This window comes from Solanum dulcamara, chromosome 8 (genome assembly GCF_947179165.1).
Source record: "Solanum dulcamara chromosome 8, daSolDulc1.2, whole genome shotgun sequence".
Taxonomy (NCBI): Eukaryota; Viridiplantae; Streptophyta; class Magnoliopsida; order Solanales; family Solanaceae; genus Solanum; species Solanum dulcamara.
The window spans coordinates 76363701-76382602 of record NC_077244.1 but is presented as its reverse complement, the minus strand read 5'-3'; the positions used below and the strand labels follow the sequence as shown (position 1 = coordinate 76382602).

The window sequence follows — 18902 nt, the reverse complement described above, 5'->3', positions numbered from 1 at the left end:
ATAGAGAGAATAGTAGTACAAACTTAACATAACACACAGATAATTAAGTGATGAAATAATTAATAATTACTAATAATCACAATAAATTTGTGAATATTCACAAATAAATGAATCAAAAGTGCATATCTCAATTAATTGAAAGTTAAATATGCCTAATCATATATCAAAAAGACTAATATCAAAGTTTATTAATAATGGAGAGATCAAAAGTGTTATCGGTCAATACCCCATTGCATAAGTAATATTCAAGGAAGTATATTTTAACTATTTTCTACGTGTTAATGAGATCCAACATAAATTATTTTTTATTTTAAAAAAGATATATATTAGTGATTTCAAAATACTGCGTGTTGAGTAAATTTAAAATTTGCACATATCTAACACAAATTTTAATCAAAGTTTTATATGGTTGATCTAGAAAAAGTAAAGTAAAAACACAATTCTTTTAGGATGTTGGAGTATATATCGTAGATTCCTCTTTCTTATTCACATTTGAAGGACCATGTGTAGATTTTTAAAATAAAATTTCAAGTTCAAACTAAGAAAAAATAAATTGTTTCGTTGTTTGATTTTAAAGTAATTTATATTTGATCACCATTTCACAACCAATGTGATCTCTTGTTTTAATCATTAGTAAATCGAAATTCATAAACTCCATTAACCATTTTAGCTTAATGTATTCGGATAATTATACCGTAAGGATAGGGGCGCTCAATCACTTATCGTAAAAAGGGAAACTTTTTTAAAAGGCTAGAAAGTTTGACATAGGGTACAAGATGGAAAAAAAAATGCATTCTGAAGAGTAATACATGTGAGTCAACCATGTTTTGATGATGCAAACATCTATTCTTAGAAGGAATTTATTTTTGGTAAATTATTCACATCAGAAAAGTGTATTTGTATTTGCAAACCAACGAATCTATTTTTGGTAAATTATTCACATCAGGAAAGTGTATTTGTATTTGCAAACCAACTAGGAAAGAGCTTCTTTCCTGCAGCAATTATGTCCAAATAGGAGTCAACTTCAGAATTCGAGTTCAAAGTAGGATTCGAGATCCTTGAGTCTATATATACCACAGAAGATTATACAGAGATACATACACGCACATAGGGAGAAATTGAGGCAAAGCGATATGCATTCATCAAAGAGCTATTCGTGAGGAAAGATAGAAGTTAATTTGTTTTGTTTTGTTTTGTTTTGAGTGTTTTTATTGCAAGAGTGAGAGTGAGTAGAAACAATTCTAGTGAATTTTTTGTTTGTTAGGTAATATAGTTAGTTCCTTTGATTCGTAGTTGTAATCATAAAACTTTGAGTTATGAAGGTAATTAAAGGTGTGGTTGTTACTCCTTTAGTGAGGAGGTTTTCCACTAAAGGATCTTTGTGTTTTTAATTTTGTTCTTGTCTTACAAACGTCAAATTAAGAACTTCATTCCTAAGGTAGTTGAAGGTATAGCTCTCTTCACATTGGATGGATGCCCGAAAATTGAAAAGGAAGGATACTTTCAGAGGCGAAAGATAATGGGGAGATATTGTCTGTGATTCATGGATGGATCTCCAATCGTGAAACTGTATTCAAGTTTTGTGGTTAGTCTATGCTTTTTGGACTTTTCAAACTTATTAATTAAATTGAAACATCTTAATAGCTTTCTAAAGAAAAGAAAATCAATCGAGACACTATTAATAGCGGCGAGTGAAAGCGGATTAGGAGTTTAAAGAAAAACAAATACGAAATTTTATTTCACTCCTTTTAAGCGAGATGCTTCGTTCGTCAGCAAAAGTAATCAATACTAATGGAGGATCACTGTTAATTCGATCGTTTAAAAACCTACTTAATTATCCTCATTAATATATTAACCCACCCACCCACGGATGGTGTAGTGTCCACCCACTGGCCCCATTCTCATATGTGGGTCCTTCTGAAGTCTCAGGTGCTCCTCTATAAAACACCCCCCTCTTACCTCTAAAATGCACATCCTATTTTTTCTCATTCTCATTGAGACTTGAGGGACGCAACGCTACTCTTAGCTAAAAGCTTTTAGCTAAGACGGGCCAAAACGAAAAAACGTTATTCACAATGGCAACACCAACCTTTGAATCGAGTCGAGCTCGAGCCGTGTGGCGGACTTGCCTAGTGTCCGCCCTTCGAACTGCCTTGGCTTGCACCATAGTTGGTGTTGCAACCCTTTTCGGCCCACAATACATCAAGAAGCAAGTCGCATTCCCAGCTTTTTCCTACGTTACGGTTATCCTTGTTGTGACTGATGCAACCTTAGGTGACACATTTCGTGGTTGTTGGCATGCACTTTACGCCACCATTCAGGGTGTTTGTCCCGCTATCCTCAGCCTTTGGTTAATCGGGCCGGCCCGACTCACGGCCGGCACCACCGCTGTCGCGGTAGCTCTGAGCGCGTTCGTGGTGGTTTTACCCGAAAACACTCACTTGATAGCGAAGCGCATCGCGCTAGGCCAAATTGTTATTGTTTATGTCATAGCTTATATTAATGGTGGCCTAACGAAAACTATTATGCATCCGCTTCATGTTGCGGCTAGCACAGGGCTTGGAGTTGTGGCTTGTGTTTTGGCCTTGATTTTTCCCTATCCATGCCTGGCTTGTAGCGAGGTGAGAATTTTTCATTTCTCGTGCATGCTTTTTTTGAAAATAAAATTGTAGTGCTACATCAAGTTGGTACACTTTAATTAAGTACCACCTTTTTGTTATAACATGCATTTCATGGTGTAACGCATTATAGTACTCCTCACATTTTCAAACATTAAGCATGCACCTTTCCTACTAAACTGGTGCATGTCTGTATATGTATAATTTTATTTAAAGTTCTGGACGTTGACTGTTTCACTAGAAACTTGCTATCTCTCACCAGACACATACCGAGTAATTTTATTTATTAAAGCTTTGACAGATAGAAAAAAATCACCTAGTAGCATGCATTTTTTTGTCTCAATTTAAACCTCGACCTCTTATATGGTATATAAGGTTTTCACATCGTGAATAAGTTTAACATAATGCATGTAACTCGGATCCTCACACGATTACCAATTTTTAACGACAACTAGAGAGGATGGAAAATATTTCCACTAGTAATAATTTGAAGAATTAACCCGATTGTTACTATATTGTTTTCAGGTGAAACAGAATTGCAAGCTCTTTGCTGAAAATGCTTCCGAGAGGTTTAACTTGTTTTTGAAGGCATTTTCTGCTGAAGACAACACTTGTGCACTTGCTTTCATTTCTCAAGCCAAGTCCTTAGTCAAAACAGGATCCAAACTTCTCCAGGGCATAAAAACCAAGCAAGTACGTCCCATGAAATATTGACATGTTATTTACCAATTACCACGTAAAACTTTTAACTTCTATACACTAACATATAAAAGAATTTACACTATCAAGTCACCTAAAAATAACTACATATAACCATCCGTAATAAGTGAAATTAATAACCTAGAAAAATAAGGTAAGTAACCTGCTACGACATGTTAAACACACTGATAAACATTCTCTTATATTTGGTGAATATATAGTTTCCTGATATCCATTTTGCTGGTACAAATTATATTATACAGGAAAGCATGAAGTGGGAAAGATTTCCATTCAAGTTTTTAAGACCATATGGAGAGAATCCCGGGAACAGATTTCAAGATCTTCAAACACCTTTAAGAGGAATGGAAATTGCCTTGGATAATTCTCCTCCATTTCCTATTGGGATTCTTAACTCAGAGCAAAAATCTGTTCTACATATGCTGGGTGAGCACATATCAAAGCAAGTCAACAACATGTCCCTTGAATCATCAGCAACTGTGCCAGAGTCGAATCAAGAAAATACCCAAAAGTTCTTCCAAGCACTTCAACCAACAAAACAAGATCTTCCCTCTTTATTCTTTTTATTTTGCTTGAACCTATTATTAAACAAACCAAATGCCAATTCCCCATCTTCCACTAATCCCAAGCAACAAAATCAAGAAGGTTTCTTCCTCAATTACTTGTCAATTATCAAAAATAACAAAAGGTTCATGGCAGCTTCCAAATGTTCACTTTCATTAGGCCTTGCTATATATTTTGGATCAATCTATAGTAAGGAAAATGGATTTTGGGCAGGGCTTCCAGTTGCCATTAGCCTTGCAGGATCAAGAGAAGCAACGTTCAAAGTCGCAAATGTTAAGGCACAGGGGACAGTATTAGGTACAATATATGGTATTTTAGGATGTTTTGTCTTCGAAAAATACGTCCAAATTAGATTCTTGTCTCTTCTCCCATGGTTCATTGTCAGCAGTTTTTTGAGACAGAGTATCATGTATGGCCAAGCTGGTGGGCTTTCAGCTATAATTGGGGCTGTACTAATTCTTGGTAGAAAAGGTTTTGGTCCACCAAGTGAATTTGCCATAGCAAGAATAACAGAGACATTTATTGGATTGTCCTGTTCCATCATAGTGGAAATATTGTTACAGCCTACAAGAGCTACAACATTAGCAAAATTGCAACTTTCCAAGAGTTTTGAAATCTTGAATGAATCTATTTCCTCAATAAGCTTTGGATCAATTGGAAATTTAGTGGAAAGTCAAAATAAATTGAAATTGCACATAATTGAGATGGGGAAATTTATTGTGGAAGCAGAGGCAGAGCCAAATTTTTGGTTTGTACCATTTAATGGTGTTTGCTATCGTAAATTAATGGGGTCATTATCAAAAATGTTGGAGTATTTGCATTTTGGGTCACAAGCTTTTATATTACTTGAACAAGAATCTGGAGGATCAATTGACAATTTTGTAAATAAGCTAGATGGTGATATCAAGCTTTTCAAAGATTTTGTTGGCTCTTCAATGAAATGTTTTGAGGAGGTTAGTTTGGTCAAATCACTAGCAATACTTGACAAGGAATTCGAGAAGAAGAAACTTTCAGTTGATGTTGAATTAGGAACATCACAAAGTAGTTATGATAATATAATAAGGTCTGCAAATGAAGAGGAGATTGATGAAAACTTCAGGTCTTATTTTGAACATTCAAAAGAGTCTGTGGACCAAATTGACAATGGTGAGGAGTTCAAGGGTCAAGTTGTATTGAGTTTGAGTGCATTGGGTTTCTGCATGGATGGACTTGTGAAGGAAACTAAAGAAATTGAGAAGGCAATAAAAGAACTTGTACAGTGGGAGAATCCTTCAAGTCATGTTAATTTGCATGATATTTCTTGTAAAGTAAGGGCTTTAGCTAATATTGTAGCAAATTAGTGTAAAAGAATACTACATTAATGATACTTGAAGATATCATATTTTGTAATTATCAACTGAGAAAATAATTTACTGTACTATTTATATATGGATTCATATCTATGTTCCATCTTACGTGTAACAGATGGAATAAGAAGGGTTGAGACATGATATTATCTTCTTTTTTTTTGTTTCTCCAATTCGGTGTTTGGAGTCTGCATTGGAGTCCCGACTAAACGCTCCCAACAAAATTTTCTTTATACTTAGGACTCGAACCCAAAACTTCTAGTTAAGGATGAAACAGTTCCATCACTGCACCACAATTTATCTTGATCGTGATATTATCATTATCTCAAAAGAGTGATTGTTTGTCTGGGGTTAGCTCTTTTGGAATAAAACAAGTCTATTATCAATTGAATCAAAATTAACACAACTGATATGAAGTAATTGACGTCTCTATTGATATAGAGAATATAAATACAATAGTTAAAATTATGGAACAAATATGTTCTCTCGTAATACTTTTCACTAATTATTTTAACGATATACCCAAATTATTTCAACAAGAATATCCAAACTATTTCATCCATATACCCAAACTTTTTTTGGTAGAAAACAGGATATTATTTATATATATAATAAAAAAAAACTTATAGCATTACAATAGTAATTACTTTTTGGTACCCAAATTATTTCAACAAGAATATCCAAACTATTTCGTCCATGTACCCAAACTATTCAAAAGTAATTGTTTAAATAATTGCTCTAATATTACAAACTATATAACAAAATTAAAAGGTAATTAAATGAAGAAATCTATACCACCTAACAAATTCAAGAACAGGGTTCTTGAACTAGTACGACGAAAGTGAACGGTAAAGACAAGACACAAAATTTATTGTGGAAAACTTTCTTGCTCAAGGGAAGAAAAACCACAACCTACACCTCGTAAGATTTTCACCAAACTTCACTAACTTTCAAAGAGCAGTTTTAGATTACAACTCAATAATCAAGGAACTAACTCAAGTACCTAAACTCTAACGATTAACTATAATCGTAACTCAAACTCTCAAAGAAGTCAAACCACTTCTTGTTACAAGCCTCAATTTCTACCTTAGAAAATTATAACTCAATAATATTTCTAAGTGGAGTTCAAAAATAAGAATTAACATTCAGAAAGAAAAACCTAACTCTAGTTCTTCTTCCTTTAATATTTTGCTCTTGGAACGATGCCTTGCTTTTTGAATGAGAAATTCGATTTCAGATTTGCAAAGCTACTGAAATCCTTTGTATGCATGTCTCCTTTTATAGCATTGATTTTTGAAGACCTAGTTGAGTCCTTCAAGGAAAGTACAACTTTAATTTTATTGCTTTTCCTTATAGGAGTCCAATTGTGGCGTATTTCCTTATTTTTGCATTTTTGACTCGTATAAGAATTTGTCCTGTGCCGTCTTTTCTTATTTCTGCATTTTTGACTCGTATAAGAATTTGTCTAATTTTCCACGTTTGTCTACTGCATCATCTAGTAAATGAACTTGATTTTCATTTATCATTATCAAAACCTGCTTGAATATTATTAACATGTATTAATGACGTAAATCTTTGCTTTGGAGGGGGGGGGGGGGATTTGGCCTTTGGGATGTGGTTGGGGAAGATATATAGATATGTTTATGCATGTCTAGAAAAAGCACTGAGTTGTCCCTGAGCAGCAAAATTTGAAAATATTGATGAAGTGGCTGCATATGGGTCCTCTAGGCATGCAACCATGACACATAAATTAACCTTTTCAATCGAAGGCTCAAAGTTCAAAGTACATTAAGTTGTACGTTTTGGCGTGCATATTACTCTATCATTCTATTACAGCTTACGTATGAGTTAATTTAAAAACAAATTTTCACACTTTGAGGGCCAATTTTTTTTGGAATCTCTATGAAAATAAATTCTTTAAAAATAATTGAAGCGAACTAGTGAATAAGATTTGTAAGTGACATTTTATATCGATCGAGTCATTTACATCCTTCGAGCCACTTTATCTTCATCCCACCTTCTTTATTCATATGTTTATCTCTCATAATATTTATCTAAATTATATATAATTACGTACTTTTAAGATAATATTTTTTTTACGTATCAAATTAAAAAAATAAAAAATCCACTCAATTTTTTGAAAAAATAATTTTCAATAAAACATTTTCCACGCCCTAAATTGTAACTAATTTTCTTGTGGATCATGAAAAGTGAAAAGCAATGACATATATATATATCATATAGTACTAAACAAAATTAAAGGGTATTAAAACCGCCTTACTGTCCACAGTTCATTTTGGTGACTGATTATATACGATTGATCAGACAAACACAAAAAAAGTCTTGGAAAAGGTCTTTAAAAATCGCTTTACCATGAGGCAAGTATGATTCCATGACTCAACACGCATGTAACTTATATATATATATCTAAAGTACAAAAATAATTTTATCATTGTTCAAAGACTCCTTCAAAATCAAATAAGATCATACACAATGAAGAACATCGATCATGCGCATGCACCAAGTAATGTATAGAGAGTTTGTTGTTTCCATCCCTTTTGTTCATCCCGGCTCGCCAAACTGTCAAAGGCTAAAATTAAAGCACGACAATGTTTTAGTGGATTAAGCACATATATCGAAACTTCAAAAGTGGGTCAAAACTGATTCATGTAATATTACGTCCCGTTTACTTATCACAGCTGTATTGAATTAACACTTTATTTAAAACTAATTTTTCTTAATTAACAACGAGACAACTAAAAAACAGACCAATCTAAATTTTTCATAAATAAAATAACAAAACTTTGCTTCTTGTCTTACCTACTAGGAAACTTCACTTAAAATTCTTTCCGACAAAATATAACGGAGTGCCCTTTGTAAGCTTTTACAAAGTCAAGATTGCGCACCTTAAGAAATCCCAACTTTTTCCTTGTTTCCCATAAGAATAAAAAAATATAGTATTGCTTTTGCTAGGCGCCGCATAGTTAAAAATAAATTAGCTACGATGGCCACTAAATATATACTATAAGCTTTTGCAAAGATACTATATCTGCTGAGGTAAAGATAATCATGTCATCTGCATATGCAAGATGATTGATTTTTGGACTCCATTTAGGCATGCCAAAGTTCTTAAACTGATAGTCATGGTGTAATGCATTTAGGTTCCTTGATAGGACTTCTGCTCCTAGGATAAATAGGGTAGGGGATAGAGGGTCCCCTTGTTTTACTCCTCTGGTTGATTTAAAAAAGCCTTGTTGTTGTCCATTTATCAAGACTGAGTACCAATTATTGCTGACAATTCTATAGATCATGTCTATACTCTTTTCTGAAAATCCTGTTTGTCTAAGAACTTTAGTTAAAAACAGCCAGGATACCCTGTCATAGGCTTTTGCCATATCCAGTTTCATTATAACATTAGCATCTTTTGTTCTTAGTCTTATGTCAGATACAATTTCTTGAGTCAGTAGAATATTCTCCACTATGCTTCTGTTTTTAATAAAACCAGCTTGGTTGATTGATATATTATTAGTTATCTTGGAAATTAGTCTCTCATGGATCAATCTAGAAAAGATTTTGTTCACAAAATTGCTCAAACTAATTGGTCTCATATCCGAAAAAGTGTTAACCAAATCTTTCTTTGGGATTAGTATTAAATTAGTGTGAGTAACAAACCTGGGCAATTCTGCACCACAAAAAAAGGCTTTCATCATATTGGTGATATCCTCTCCAATGATTTCCCAGCAGTCTTGGTAGAAAACACCTGTAAAGCCATCAGGTCCTCCTGCACTATTCCTATTTAATTGAAAGACCACTGCCTTAACTTCTTCTTTGGTAGGTTCTGCTTCAAAACTCATGTTGTCTTCCTTTGAGATCATTTTGGGAAGGTGGTTTAGAATTTCATATTCCTTTGGTTCTTCTCCCTTTGTGAACTGATTTTTGTAATAGTTGATGGCTTCTGTGATTATTTCTCCTTCCTCCTCTATCCAGTTCCCATCTTCTCCTTGCATTCTTCTTATCTGCATTCTTTTCCTTCTCCCTTGTACATGTGCATGAAAGAATTTTGTGTTTCTATCTCCATCTTGAAACCACTGCATCCCAGCTTTCTGTTTCCAGAATTCTTCTTCTAGATGTAAGAATTTGTTTAAATCAGCCTGCACTTTGTGTAATTCCTGTCTATTGGTTGGTGTTGGATAGTTCTGAAATTGGGTTTCCTTTACCTTGATGATCTCTTCCAGGGTTTCAATTTCATGAAATATATTTCCAAAGGCTGATTTACTCCATTGTGACAAAGCTGCTTTCACCTTTTTCAATTTATGTTGAAAAAGTATGAAAGGGTTTGCCATAAACTCAGCTGTCCAATTTTGTTTGATTATCTCCATAAATCCTTCATGTTTTATCCAAAAGTTTAAAAACTTGAAAGGTTTTTTTATGTTTCTATTGTCTCCTGTGTAGGTGATTAACATAGGGGCATGATCTGAACCATTTCTAATCAAATGTTTGATATCAATACTAGAGTATTTTGTTTGTAGTAGTTGGTTACCCAAACATCTATCCAGTCTCTTGAAGATACAGTCATCCCCATGTTGACCATTCCACCATGTGAATTTGTTGCCACTAAATCCCAAATCTGACACTCCACAATTTTGGATACATCCCCTGAAATCCATAATCTCATTAATGGTTACTGGTAGGCCTCCAAGTTTCTCCTCTTCTGATGTTATTGTATTAAAATCACCCCCTATCATCCATGGGATATTGACTGAGGTAGCTAGATTCTCCATAGAGTCCCATAACTCCCTTCTTTCAATCTGTGTACATTTTGCATATACCAGTGTTACTAGTATCTCCTCTTGACTTCCTCTAATTTTTAATTTTATGGTTAACTGTTGCTGATGATTCATTATTATGTGATATTCAAAAAGATCTTCCACAAAAGCCCAGATCTTACCAGATATATTGGCCATTGCATGCTCCATGCCTAGTCTTCTTTTATAATCTTCTATCTTGTCTGTGTCTTGAAAAGGTTCCATTAAACCTATGAATCCAAAATGGTGTTTTTGATTAAGCTTTATCAACCTTGTAAAGGCTTCCATGGTATTGACTGACCTAATATTCCATATAAGAGCATTTATCATGGTTGATTGAGTTTATTAATCTGCCTTCTTGTGTGTACTCCATTCCCAGGTGGTACACTTGTCTCTCTTGAGAATAATTTTTTCCTTTCTTTTCCTCCTTTTTGAAGGTGTTTAGGTGATATATCTCCTGCTCTTAAAGCTGCTTCCAAGTTTTGCTCTAAGGTATGTTCATCTAAATCTCTGCTACTCCTTTCCATATTTAGTTTTGGTTTTGTTGATATTCCTTGTTTTTGCTGCTCCTTGTTCATCTCTTGAACTTCTTTCCCCTGGTATGCTCCTTCTATATTTCTTGGGTTGATTTCCTCACTTTCCATGTTGTTTGTATTATTTTTTCTTTCTTGTTGATTCTGTTTTTGTCTCTCTCCTTCCCTCCAGCTGTGGATTTTGGGAGGCAAATCTTTGTTTTGACTATTGTTTTCCTTTTCTTGTTCTATTTGATTTAGATCAGGGGTCTGAAATTTTACCATATTTTCTTGTTCCTCAGATGTTTGTTCCTTTCTACTTGTGGCTGTAGTCTTGCTGCTGTTCCCACTGGACTGTGTGTTGTTGTTGTTGATTCGTTCATTCTCTTCCTCTTGGAAGTTTGATGCTGCAGTTTCTGTTTGGAGGATTCGTTTTGGTGTTTGTATTTGTGGATTCTCAGGTAAGATATCTTCCTCAATGTCATTTACTATGTGTTCAGTAAATGATTCCAGCTGATTGTTGCAGTTTTTCTGTCCCTTTTTGTTGCTATCTCCTTGTGTTTGTTCTGTACCATTGGTAACATTGACTGTTTCCTTTGTTTGATTTTTGTGGGCATAGAAACTCTTCTCAATCCATGTTCTAGTATCTTCTTGTGGTGGTTGTGTATTATTCATATTATCTTGGTTTTCTGGGACCTCTTCCAGTGTTGCAAAAGGGTTTGTGTTTGCCATGGTTATATCCTTTTTCTTTTGTATTGGACTCGCTTCCCCGATTATAATCCCTGATTTATCCTTCTTGTATTTGCTCCTTCTTTGCATCCATTCTTGTTTACCAGTAGTGTACCCTTCCTTTCTTCCATGATTGTCTTCTTTATTTTGTGTGTCCGTGTTAATTCCTTGTGTCTTTTCTTTTCGTAGATCTTCTTTAAACTGTCTAGCCAACTCAGGATTAAGACTTCTACATTCTTTTTCTTCATGACCTTGAAGTCTACAGTGTTTGCAATATTTTGGTAGGTAGTCATAGTTTATCCTTACCCATTTTGATTTAAGTATTCCTGAAGCATCCTCTTCTGCAATATTAATCCTTTGTGGTAAAGTTGCTAATAAATCTACCTCGACTTTGATTTTTGCGCAGCTTGGTCTTGTCTTGTTTGCTGTAGCCAGGTCCACCGTTAGTGGTTTTCCTACTGCAGTTGCTATGGAGAAGACTGCCTCTTTAACAAAAAAATTTGGGGGTAGTTCAGGGAAGCTTATCCAAGCCACTGCCTTTGATGTCTCCTCCTTTGGGTTGAACCATGGGTTCCATATAAAAGATCTCATTTGGCAATATCTATCATGTATCTTGAGGTAGTATATAGGTGTCGACATCATTTTAACATAGTCTTCTAGAAAATTTAGTCGAATCAGAATATGTCTTTCATCCAGCAGTCCTATTATTGGTACCCCTTTAATTCCACACTGTATTGGAATTACCTTCCTTAGTTCTTTAATATCAATGCTGTCATATGAAAACTTACCTATTATTGCATACTGCAGTTTCTCCTTCTCAATCATCTGCTGGATCTCATTGGATTTCCAGGCAATAAAAGGTTCTCCGTTGATGTATGAAATCTGCTTTGGTGGTATTTTGGTAAAGGCTGTTTCTGAGTTTGTGGGTTTGAAGAGATTGGCATAGGATTGATTTTGGTTATTGTTTTTTGGGATTTCAGTATGAGGTATAGTAGGTTGGGTGATTAAAGTGTTGAGTGTGTTCTGCATTACCAGAGGAGGTCTTCCCCCGGTTACTTCGGCCATTCCGGCCAGTATCTGCCTGAAAATGGAGAGCTCCCACAGAGAGAAAAAGATAGGTGGCGGCTAGGGTTTTGATGATATACCTTTCTTCTTGTTATGGACTGCTTGACTTGTAGTGTAAATTCAAAAAAAAAAAGGTATACAAATTCCCAAAAAGAAATAAAATATTGGTAAGGACCCAGAACAACTAGCCCTAATTGACGTTCAGAATGGAACCCAAATGAAAAATGAGTGGCGCAATAGAAAATATTAATTATTGTGGCTGCTGGGATACGAGCCCAGGTCTCCACGGCCACAACGTGGAATTCTCACCACTAAACTACAGCCACTTGCTGTTCATGTGAAATATAACTTCTAATTACATTCAAAGACATAGTTAAGGCGAAGCTCTCTGACTAAAGAAAATACTGATGTAGTAGGTAATTATCTAACAACAAACACATGATATTTGATTTATGCAATTAGTGTAATGAACATACATTTTGTTTTTAGTTACAAAGCATCCATTCTATCTTATTTTGCTTAGTTTCTTTTGAATGGATGATATATAGAAAATAACTTTTCTATCCAATGAGATAAGGGTCAGTCTCTCCTATCCCTAAGGCCGATGTCCATTCCTACTTACCAATATGTACAAGCAACAAAAAAATCAACAAAATAGCCGTATGCATGTATATGTAATACATACGTAGTGTATCCATTTTGTATAAATAGGCTATATTTTGTATATCTAATGTATACTATGTATGCTATGTATCAATAGTGTGTATCAATATTTGAAGAAACTTCAATAGCTAATGAAATCTTTGAATCCTGATCAACTCAAAATTATCTTTAAGCATTCTAAAAATAAGATACGAGTTGCTCTCGATGTTTCAACTCCTTTAATACATAATTCACTTAAAATAATTTATGTTTGTGGCATGTCAAATTTAAAGATCGAGCTTTGAAGAAGTTTTGAACATGGAAGAAGAAGGATTGTAACGACCCGTTAGGTCGTTTTGAGTATTAGGACTTTTTATTTCATAAAAGACTCATTCCGTAAATTTTTAATTGGGTATTTTGGACTTTTCCATAACTATAATTATTTAGTTAAGGGGTATATTTAAATAACTAATTTAATTAGTGGGCTAAGTTAATAATTTATTTAACACTCTATACCAATTATTAAAATAAAAAGATAGGATTTATGAATTGTAGTACATAATTATTTTAATTAGAAAAGAAAAGAGAAGAGAAGGGTGTGAGCAAGAACTCACCTGCGGCGGCGGACGAAAGGTCTCCTTAAGAAAAATTATTTCAGGTAACATACTTGTTTTGTGAATTACTTGCTAGGATAGGATATATAGTATATTACTTAATGTCCAATTAGTGTTGGGAAAAGAGTAATGAATTGGAAAAGACGGCTGGAGTTGGATTAAGAAAATATTGTTTAGATTGGATCAGTGATTGGAGGAAATAGTGGTGAGATAAGGATTGCATAATGGTTATATGAATATGGGCATATAGGTTCTACAGTTAGTCTAAAGAATTGGTCATTAAATTACAATATTGGCATATTTGTTTGTTACTGTGGACAATAACTATTGAGTAATTAGAATGTAATTTTGACCATAATGATTATCTCATTTTTGGGAGGAATGTTATCAATTTATATTATAGGATAGATATACAGATAGCATTATGCCTAACATATTCACGGGTAAATGTAACTGGCTTTGTGTTTTAGGTACTAGTTTTGATTTAAAATTTGTTTTTTTTTATAATTATCACAATGTAATTAAATATTAGGTATATTGTATTATATAAATATCATTAGAGTTATATTATTTGAAAGAATTGAGACTTAGCCCTAGACTTGAGATTTAGAAAATGGGTTATAGTATCTGGGTGTCTACGGATTCGCTTGCTTACAAATATTATATGTTTGATAGATTGAAAACGGTCTGGGACACTGAAGAAAGGAAGGACTTTGGTCAATTAGCTTGCTTGTCACGACCCAATTTTGTAAGTCATGATGGCACCTACTATAACCCTCTAGTAGGTAAGCCAACCCGTCAACCCGGAACTTCAAGTAATGTGTTTGAAGGCTAAAACTATATAAGAGCATTGAATTATAAAAGTAAACAGAATGAATAAGCGGAAGTAAATCAAAACATGTTTTAAATAACTAAAGATCCCTCCCAGAACCTGGAAATCACAAGTACAGAGCTGCTATAAAATAAAAGACGAGTACAAGTCCCAAAAGTGGACCAGACATATATATACAACAACTGGCTAGTCTCAAAAGGCAAAAGACGGGCCATCCATTCTGAAGGAGACAGAAGTGATCCAAAAACGCCAAGTTATCACCCTAGTCTCCGAATCTGACTGCAACAAGCTCGATCTATTCGTGACAGTAGCTGGTACTCGGTCCTGCATCACGAAAGTAGATGCAGAGTGTAGTATGAGTACCAAAACAACAGGTACCCAGTAGGCATCATAGGCCGACTGAGCAGAAAAGGTGAAAACAATATGAAAAAGAGGAATAAGCCTAAATAGGAATCAACATAAGCATCTAAAGTGAAAAGAGTACTATCTACGAGAGCTACAGCTAACTATACCCAACTGGAACCCCATAAGCCCAGCCGGGACACTCGTACACAAGTTAAATAAAAACCCGAACGAACCCCCATAAGTTCGCCGAGTACACAGAATAGCTACAACTACCAAGGCTAGGAACCAATAATATGCGATGTCAGGAACCGAAGTACTGTATCATTTCCAAAACCCAGAATCTCCAAGAGTCAATCGATCTAGGGGTGACTTAGGGGTCGAGGCCAGGACTGGGACCCAGATGCTCGCCCGAATATTCAAAGTGGCCAAGGCCGGGACTGGGTACCCCGATGCTTGCCATAATACATAAGTGCGGGACTGGATACCCGGATGCTCGCCGTAATACATCGGTGCGGTCGAGGCCGGGACTGTGTACCCGGATGCTCGCTGTAATACATCGGTATGATCGAGGCCAGGACTGGATACCCGGATGCTCGTCATACTAGCAAGTCGGCAGAGGCCGGGACTGAGTACCCGGATGCTCCCCGATAATTCAGAACGGAGGCCGGGACTGGGTACCCAGATGCACATAGATAATTTATCCAATGGTTTCGAATATATCCTTTCCAACTAATCAACAACAGTACCGAGAATTTCCTCCCCAATGTGTTAACTGATAAGCCGCCAAAACTTGAACCGGAGCCGAAGCCAAACGATCACGAATTCTAGTATTGCCAACGCATCTCAAAAGTTATGACTATACCGAGTTATGGGTGGGAGTGTTATTAAGAGTAAGGGTATCGCCTAGCTAAGGCCAACTACTAGGCACTAGCCCGCTACACCATTCTACAGGGATCTAAGTCCACCGGAGCGACGCCGGGCATATAAAGAAAGTTTACATCCTATACTAAGGCCAACATACTCCACAGTATCAACAACATGCTCATTCAACTCTCCTTATAATACTAACAAATAACGATAAGATACACATGCTTCTAAATACCTGAAAAACCTGATAACAAGCCTAAATCATGATTTCTAACACCTATACTAAGGCCAACATACTCCACAGTATCAACAGCATGCTCATTCAACTCTCCTTATAATACTAACAAATAACGACAAGATACATCTGCTTCTAAATACCCGAAAAACCCGATAACAAGCCTAAAACATGATTTCTAACACCTGAGATATACAATTAAACTACCCAACCAAAATCCCAACTATTTCAACATGCTTTCACACATTCCAACTCAATCTAAAGAAAGGTAAACCGTAGCCTACCTGTAGGCCAAACACGCGGGCTCCAAATCACTGTGCTGGAGCTTTTCCCTTTCGAACGGCCTCGGAACGCTGCCAAGCTGTCAAAAATAGAACCACAACGTCGATACGGTCGTTTAGACACTAATTTCATAATTTTTGGAAATGGACCAATTTTGGGGTCGAAAACGGGAATTGTGGGGCCCACATACGAAATTCCAGATTTGACCCCCAAAACAGGTTCTACACGTCACCCCAAGCACACAAATCAGATTTATAACATAATTCGGGGTGGGAAATTACGTAAGACGATCAAAAATCAATTCCCACATTTTTAAACTAAGAAAACGATATAAGGCAGCCTCCTTACACGTCGATTTCTCAAAAACGAAATACTGTCAATCAAAACAAATTATACCATGACGTTCCTTGCGAAAAACCCCACAATCTAGCCTCAAGAATCACTCAAAACGGAGTTATATTGACCAAGATACACTCTTTCAATTTTCAACAAAATTTCATTCCGAAAATGACTAAATCTGCTGCTTAAAATCAATTTATTACCTCGAACGACGTGCCAAAAATAGATTCTGAAACTTCCACGATGTTCTCCTTAAATTTCCACGCAAGATAGCCTCTGGAATCACCCAAATCGGATTTATATTGGTCAAGATATAACTTGTCAAAGTTCTTCAAAAATCCATTCCGAAAATGGATACTGCTGCAAATAAAATCACGATTTTTACCAGAATCGAATACTCCAAATCAGTTTTCAGTTTCTCCAATGCATTCTCCACGAAAAACCTCACAATTTTGCCTTTTGAATCACCCAATTTGGAGCTCTAGAACTCAAGAAATGAGGGTTCAAAGTTGAGGAGAAAAATCTGAAAATATTCTGCACTGCTGCAGATTTTCTGGTTTTTGCCACAATTTAAAATCTCCGAACGAACTTTCGGAATTCGTTCGGAATCAGATAAAAATAAACAAAATATGCTACCCCACTAAATTTGACGTTGCGGACTCAATGGCTCATTCAGAATTCCCATACGAGATCATTTTAATAAAAAGTGGGTCCCACATCCAAGAGTCATTTTCCACAACGGGTCTCGATATTAGCTCGGGAGCCTCGGGAAGCGAACGAAAGGTCGTTCCTGACCAAAATTGACATTTCAGAACTAACTGCGATGTCAGAATTTTTATTCGAGCGCGTTTTCCAAGAATATTGACCAAAGTCAACTATAGGCTAAATTTCAAAGTCAAATGCGCCAAATGGCCCCAAACTCGTATCAATTGCCTCGATAGTCATTCCAAAAGTGTTACTAGCCTAATTTGGTCATTCCGAAGCTGATGGAACCATCATAATTTGAATCCGAGATCTCGTTGACCCAAAACTCGAAAAGTCGCAACTAAACTAACTTAGGCCTTTAAAATACCAAAATGGACTCGAGACCTCTAAAAAATCAAACAACACTTCTTCTAGACCAAAAACCATCTCCTGAATCCAACGGAGTTGTCGGAATTCTATCCCGAGCATCGGAACTCCAAAAGTTGACCAAAGTCAAACCTTAGATTAAAGTTCCTCAAATTCTCAACTCAAGGCCTCAAATCTTCGTTACATCTCCAAAACTGATTCCGTAAAGTCTCCTAAGCCTATTTCGACATTTCGGAGCTGCTGGAATCGACGGAATTCCATTTTGAGACCCGTAGCTCCAATTGACCCCAAATACCACTTTTTAACACTTAAAGCTTATGAAACTCAAAATTTCCAAAGACTTAACTTTTCATAGGATTTTCTAAAAATCAACACCCGGTAACAATTAGAAATGACTCGGGGTATCTAAAGGGAGAGGTAAAATGGTCATTTTACAAAAATTCCAAAAATGACCTTGAGGGTCATTACAATATCCACTACTAAAAGAACTTTCGTCCGCGAAAGTAAAAGTACAATCACTCTCTAGAGGCACGAAAGGACGAGGGTTTTGGACCTGCATGCTTTGCATAAATTTTAGACACCCTCTCGAGTTGAACAACGCCATCACAGAACTTAGGCTGAGAAGAAAATCCTCAATTTCACTTCCAACTCCAAAAACTCCTTCAGTCCTTTCTTGGGCTCCAACTCTCACTCGTTTAGCCCGAACTTGACTCAAAACACTGGATTTCAATTGAGGACAACCAAAATAAACCAAAACCACCGAATTGAGTAATACACGACCATGGCAGATACAACTCACTCAAAATTTCAAGTATTTGTCTTTTGTTTTCAAATTCTTTTCTCCAAGCCACTAAGGGCGTTCTACCAATCCTTACCTATCTCGAAAACCTTCAACGCAATTCGAAAATTGCCTATCGAACCATACAACACCAACCTCTAAGGAGTTACATACTCTACCTGAACATATGAGGATGAAAACAATCAAAACAAAGACACCCCGCGCAAAGCCCCAAATCCCAACCTCAACTTGAAAAACCAGAACTCAAAATGAAACTGATGTTCTGGAACTGAACACTTCTTAAGCTTCCGAAAGCTTGACTCACACTCCTCGGACCACACAAAGGGATCATTCTGGCGAGTCAAATGGATCAATAGTGATGCAATGGTGGAGAAACCCTCGATGAATCATCGATAATACCCAGCCAATCCAACAAAGCTCTGAATCTCTGTAACAGATGTGGGCCTAGCCCAACCACGAATAACCTTAATCCTCGTCGGATCCACCCTGATACCCTCTCTGGATACCACGTGTCCTAGCA

At 35.9% G+C, this 18902-nt stretch overlaps 1 protein-coding gene, 1 long non-coding RNA gene and 1 other non-coding gene across 3 annotated transcripts; 1 reads left to right on the top strand and 2 right to left on the bottom strand.

Annotated features, from left to right (window-relative positions):
- Positions 1–1666: 1666 nt before the first annotated feature.
- Positions 1667–5323, top strand: LOC129900710 (uncharacterized). Its single transcript, XM_055975729.1, has 3 exons — positions 1667–2621; positions 3144–3311; positions 3581–5323. Exons 1-3 carry the CDS (start codon positions 2076–2078, stop codon positions 5237–5239), a joined length of 2373 nt encoding a protein of 790 aa, XP_055831704.1. The 5' UTR covers positions 1667–2075; the 3' UTR covers positions 5240–5323.
- A 7287-nt stretch (positions 5324–12610) lies between these two features.
- On the bottom strand, positions 12611–12682 carry TRNAH-GUG (transfer RNA histidin (anticodon GUG)). Its single transcript has one exon. It is a non-coding gene; the product is annotated as a tRNA-His (tRNA).
- A 1909-nt stretch (positions 12683–14591) lies between these two features.
- LOC129901071 (uncharacterized) lies at positions 14592–17022 on the bottom strand. The gene is made up of 3 exons (XR_008769750.1): positions 16716–17022; positions 16176–16252; positions 14592–14768 (listed from the first exon to the last, which is right to left on the bottom strand). It is a non-coding gene; the product is annotated as an uncharacterized LOC129901071 (long non-coding RNA).
- Between the last annotated feature and the right edge of the window lie 1880 nt (positions 17023–18902).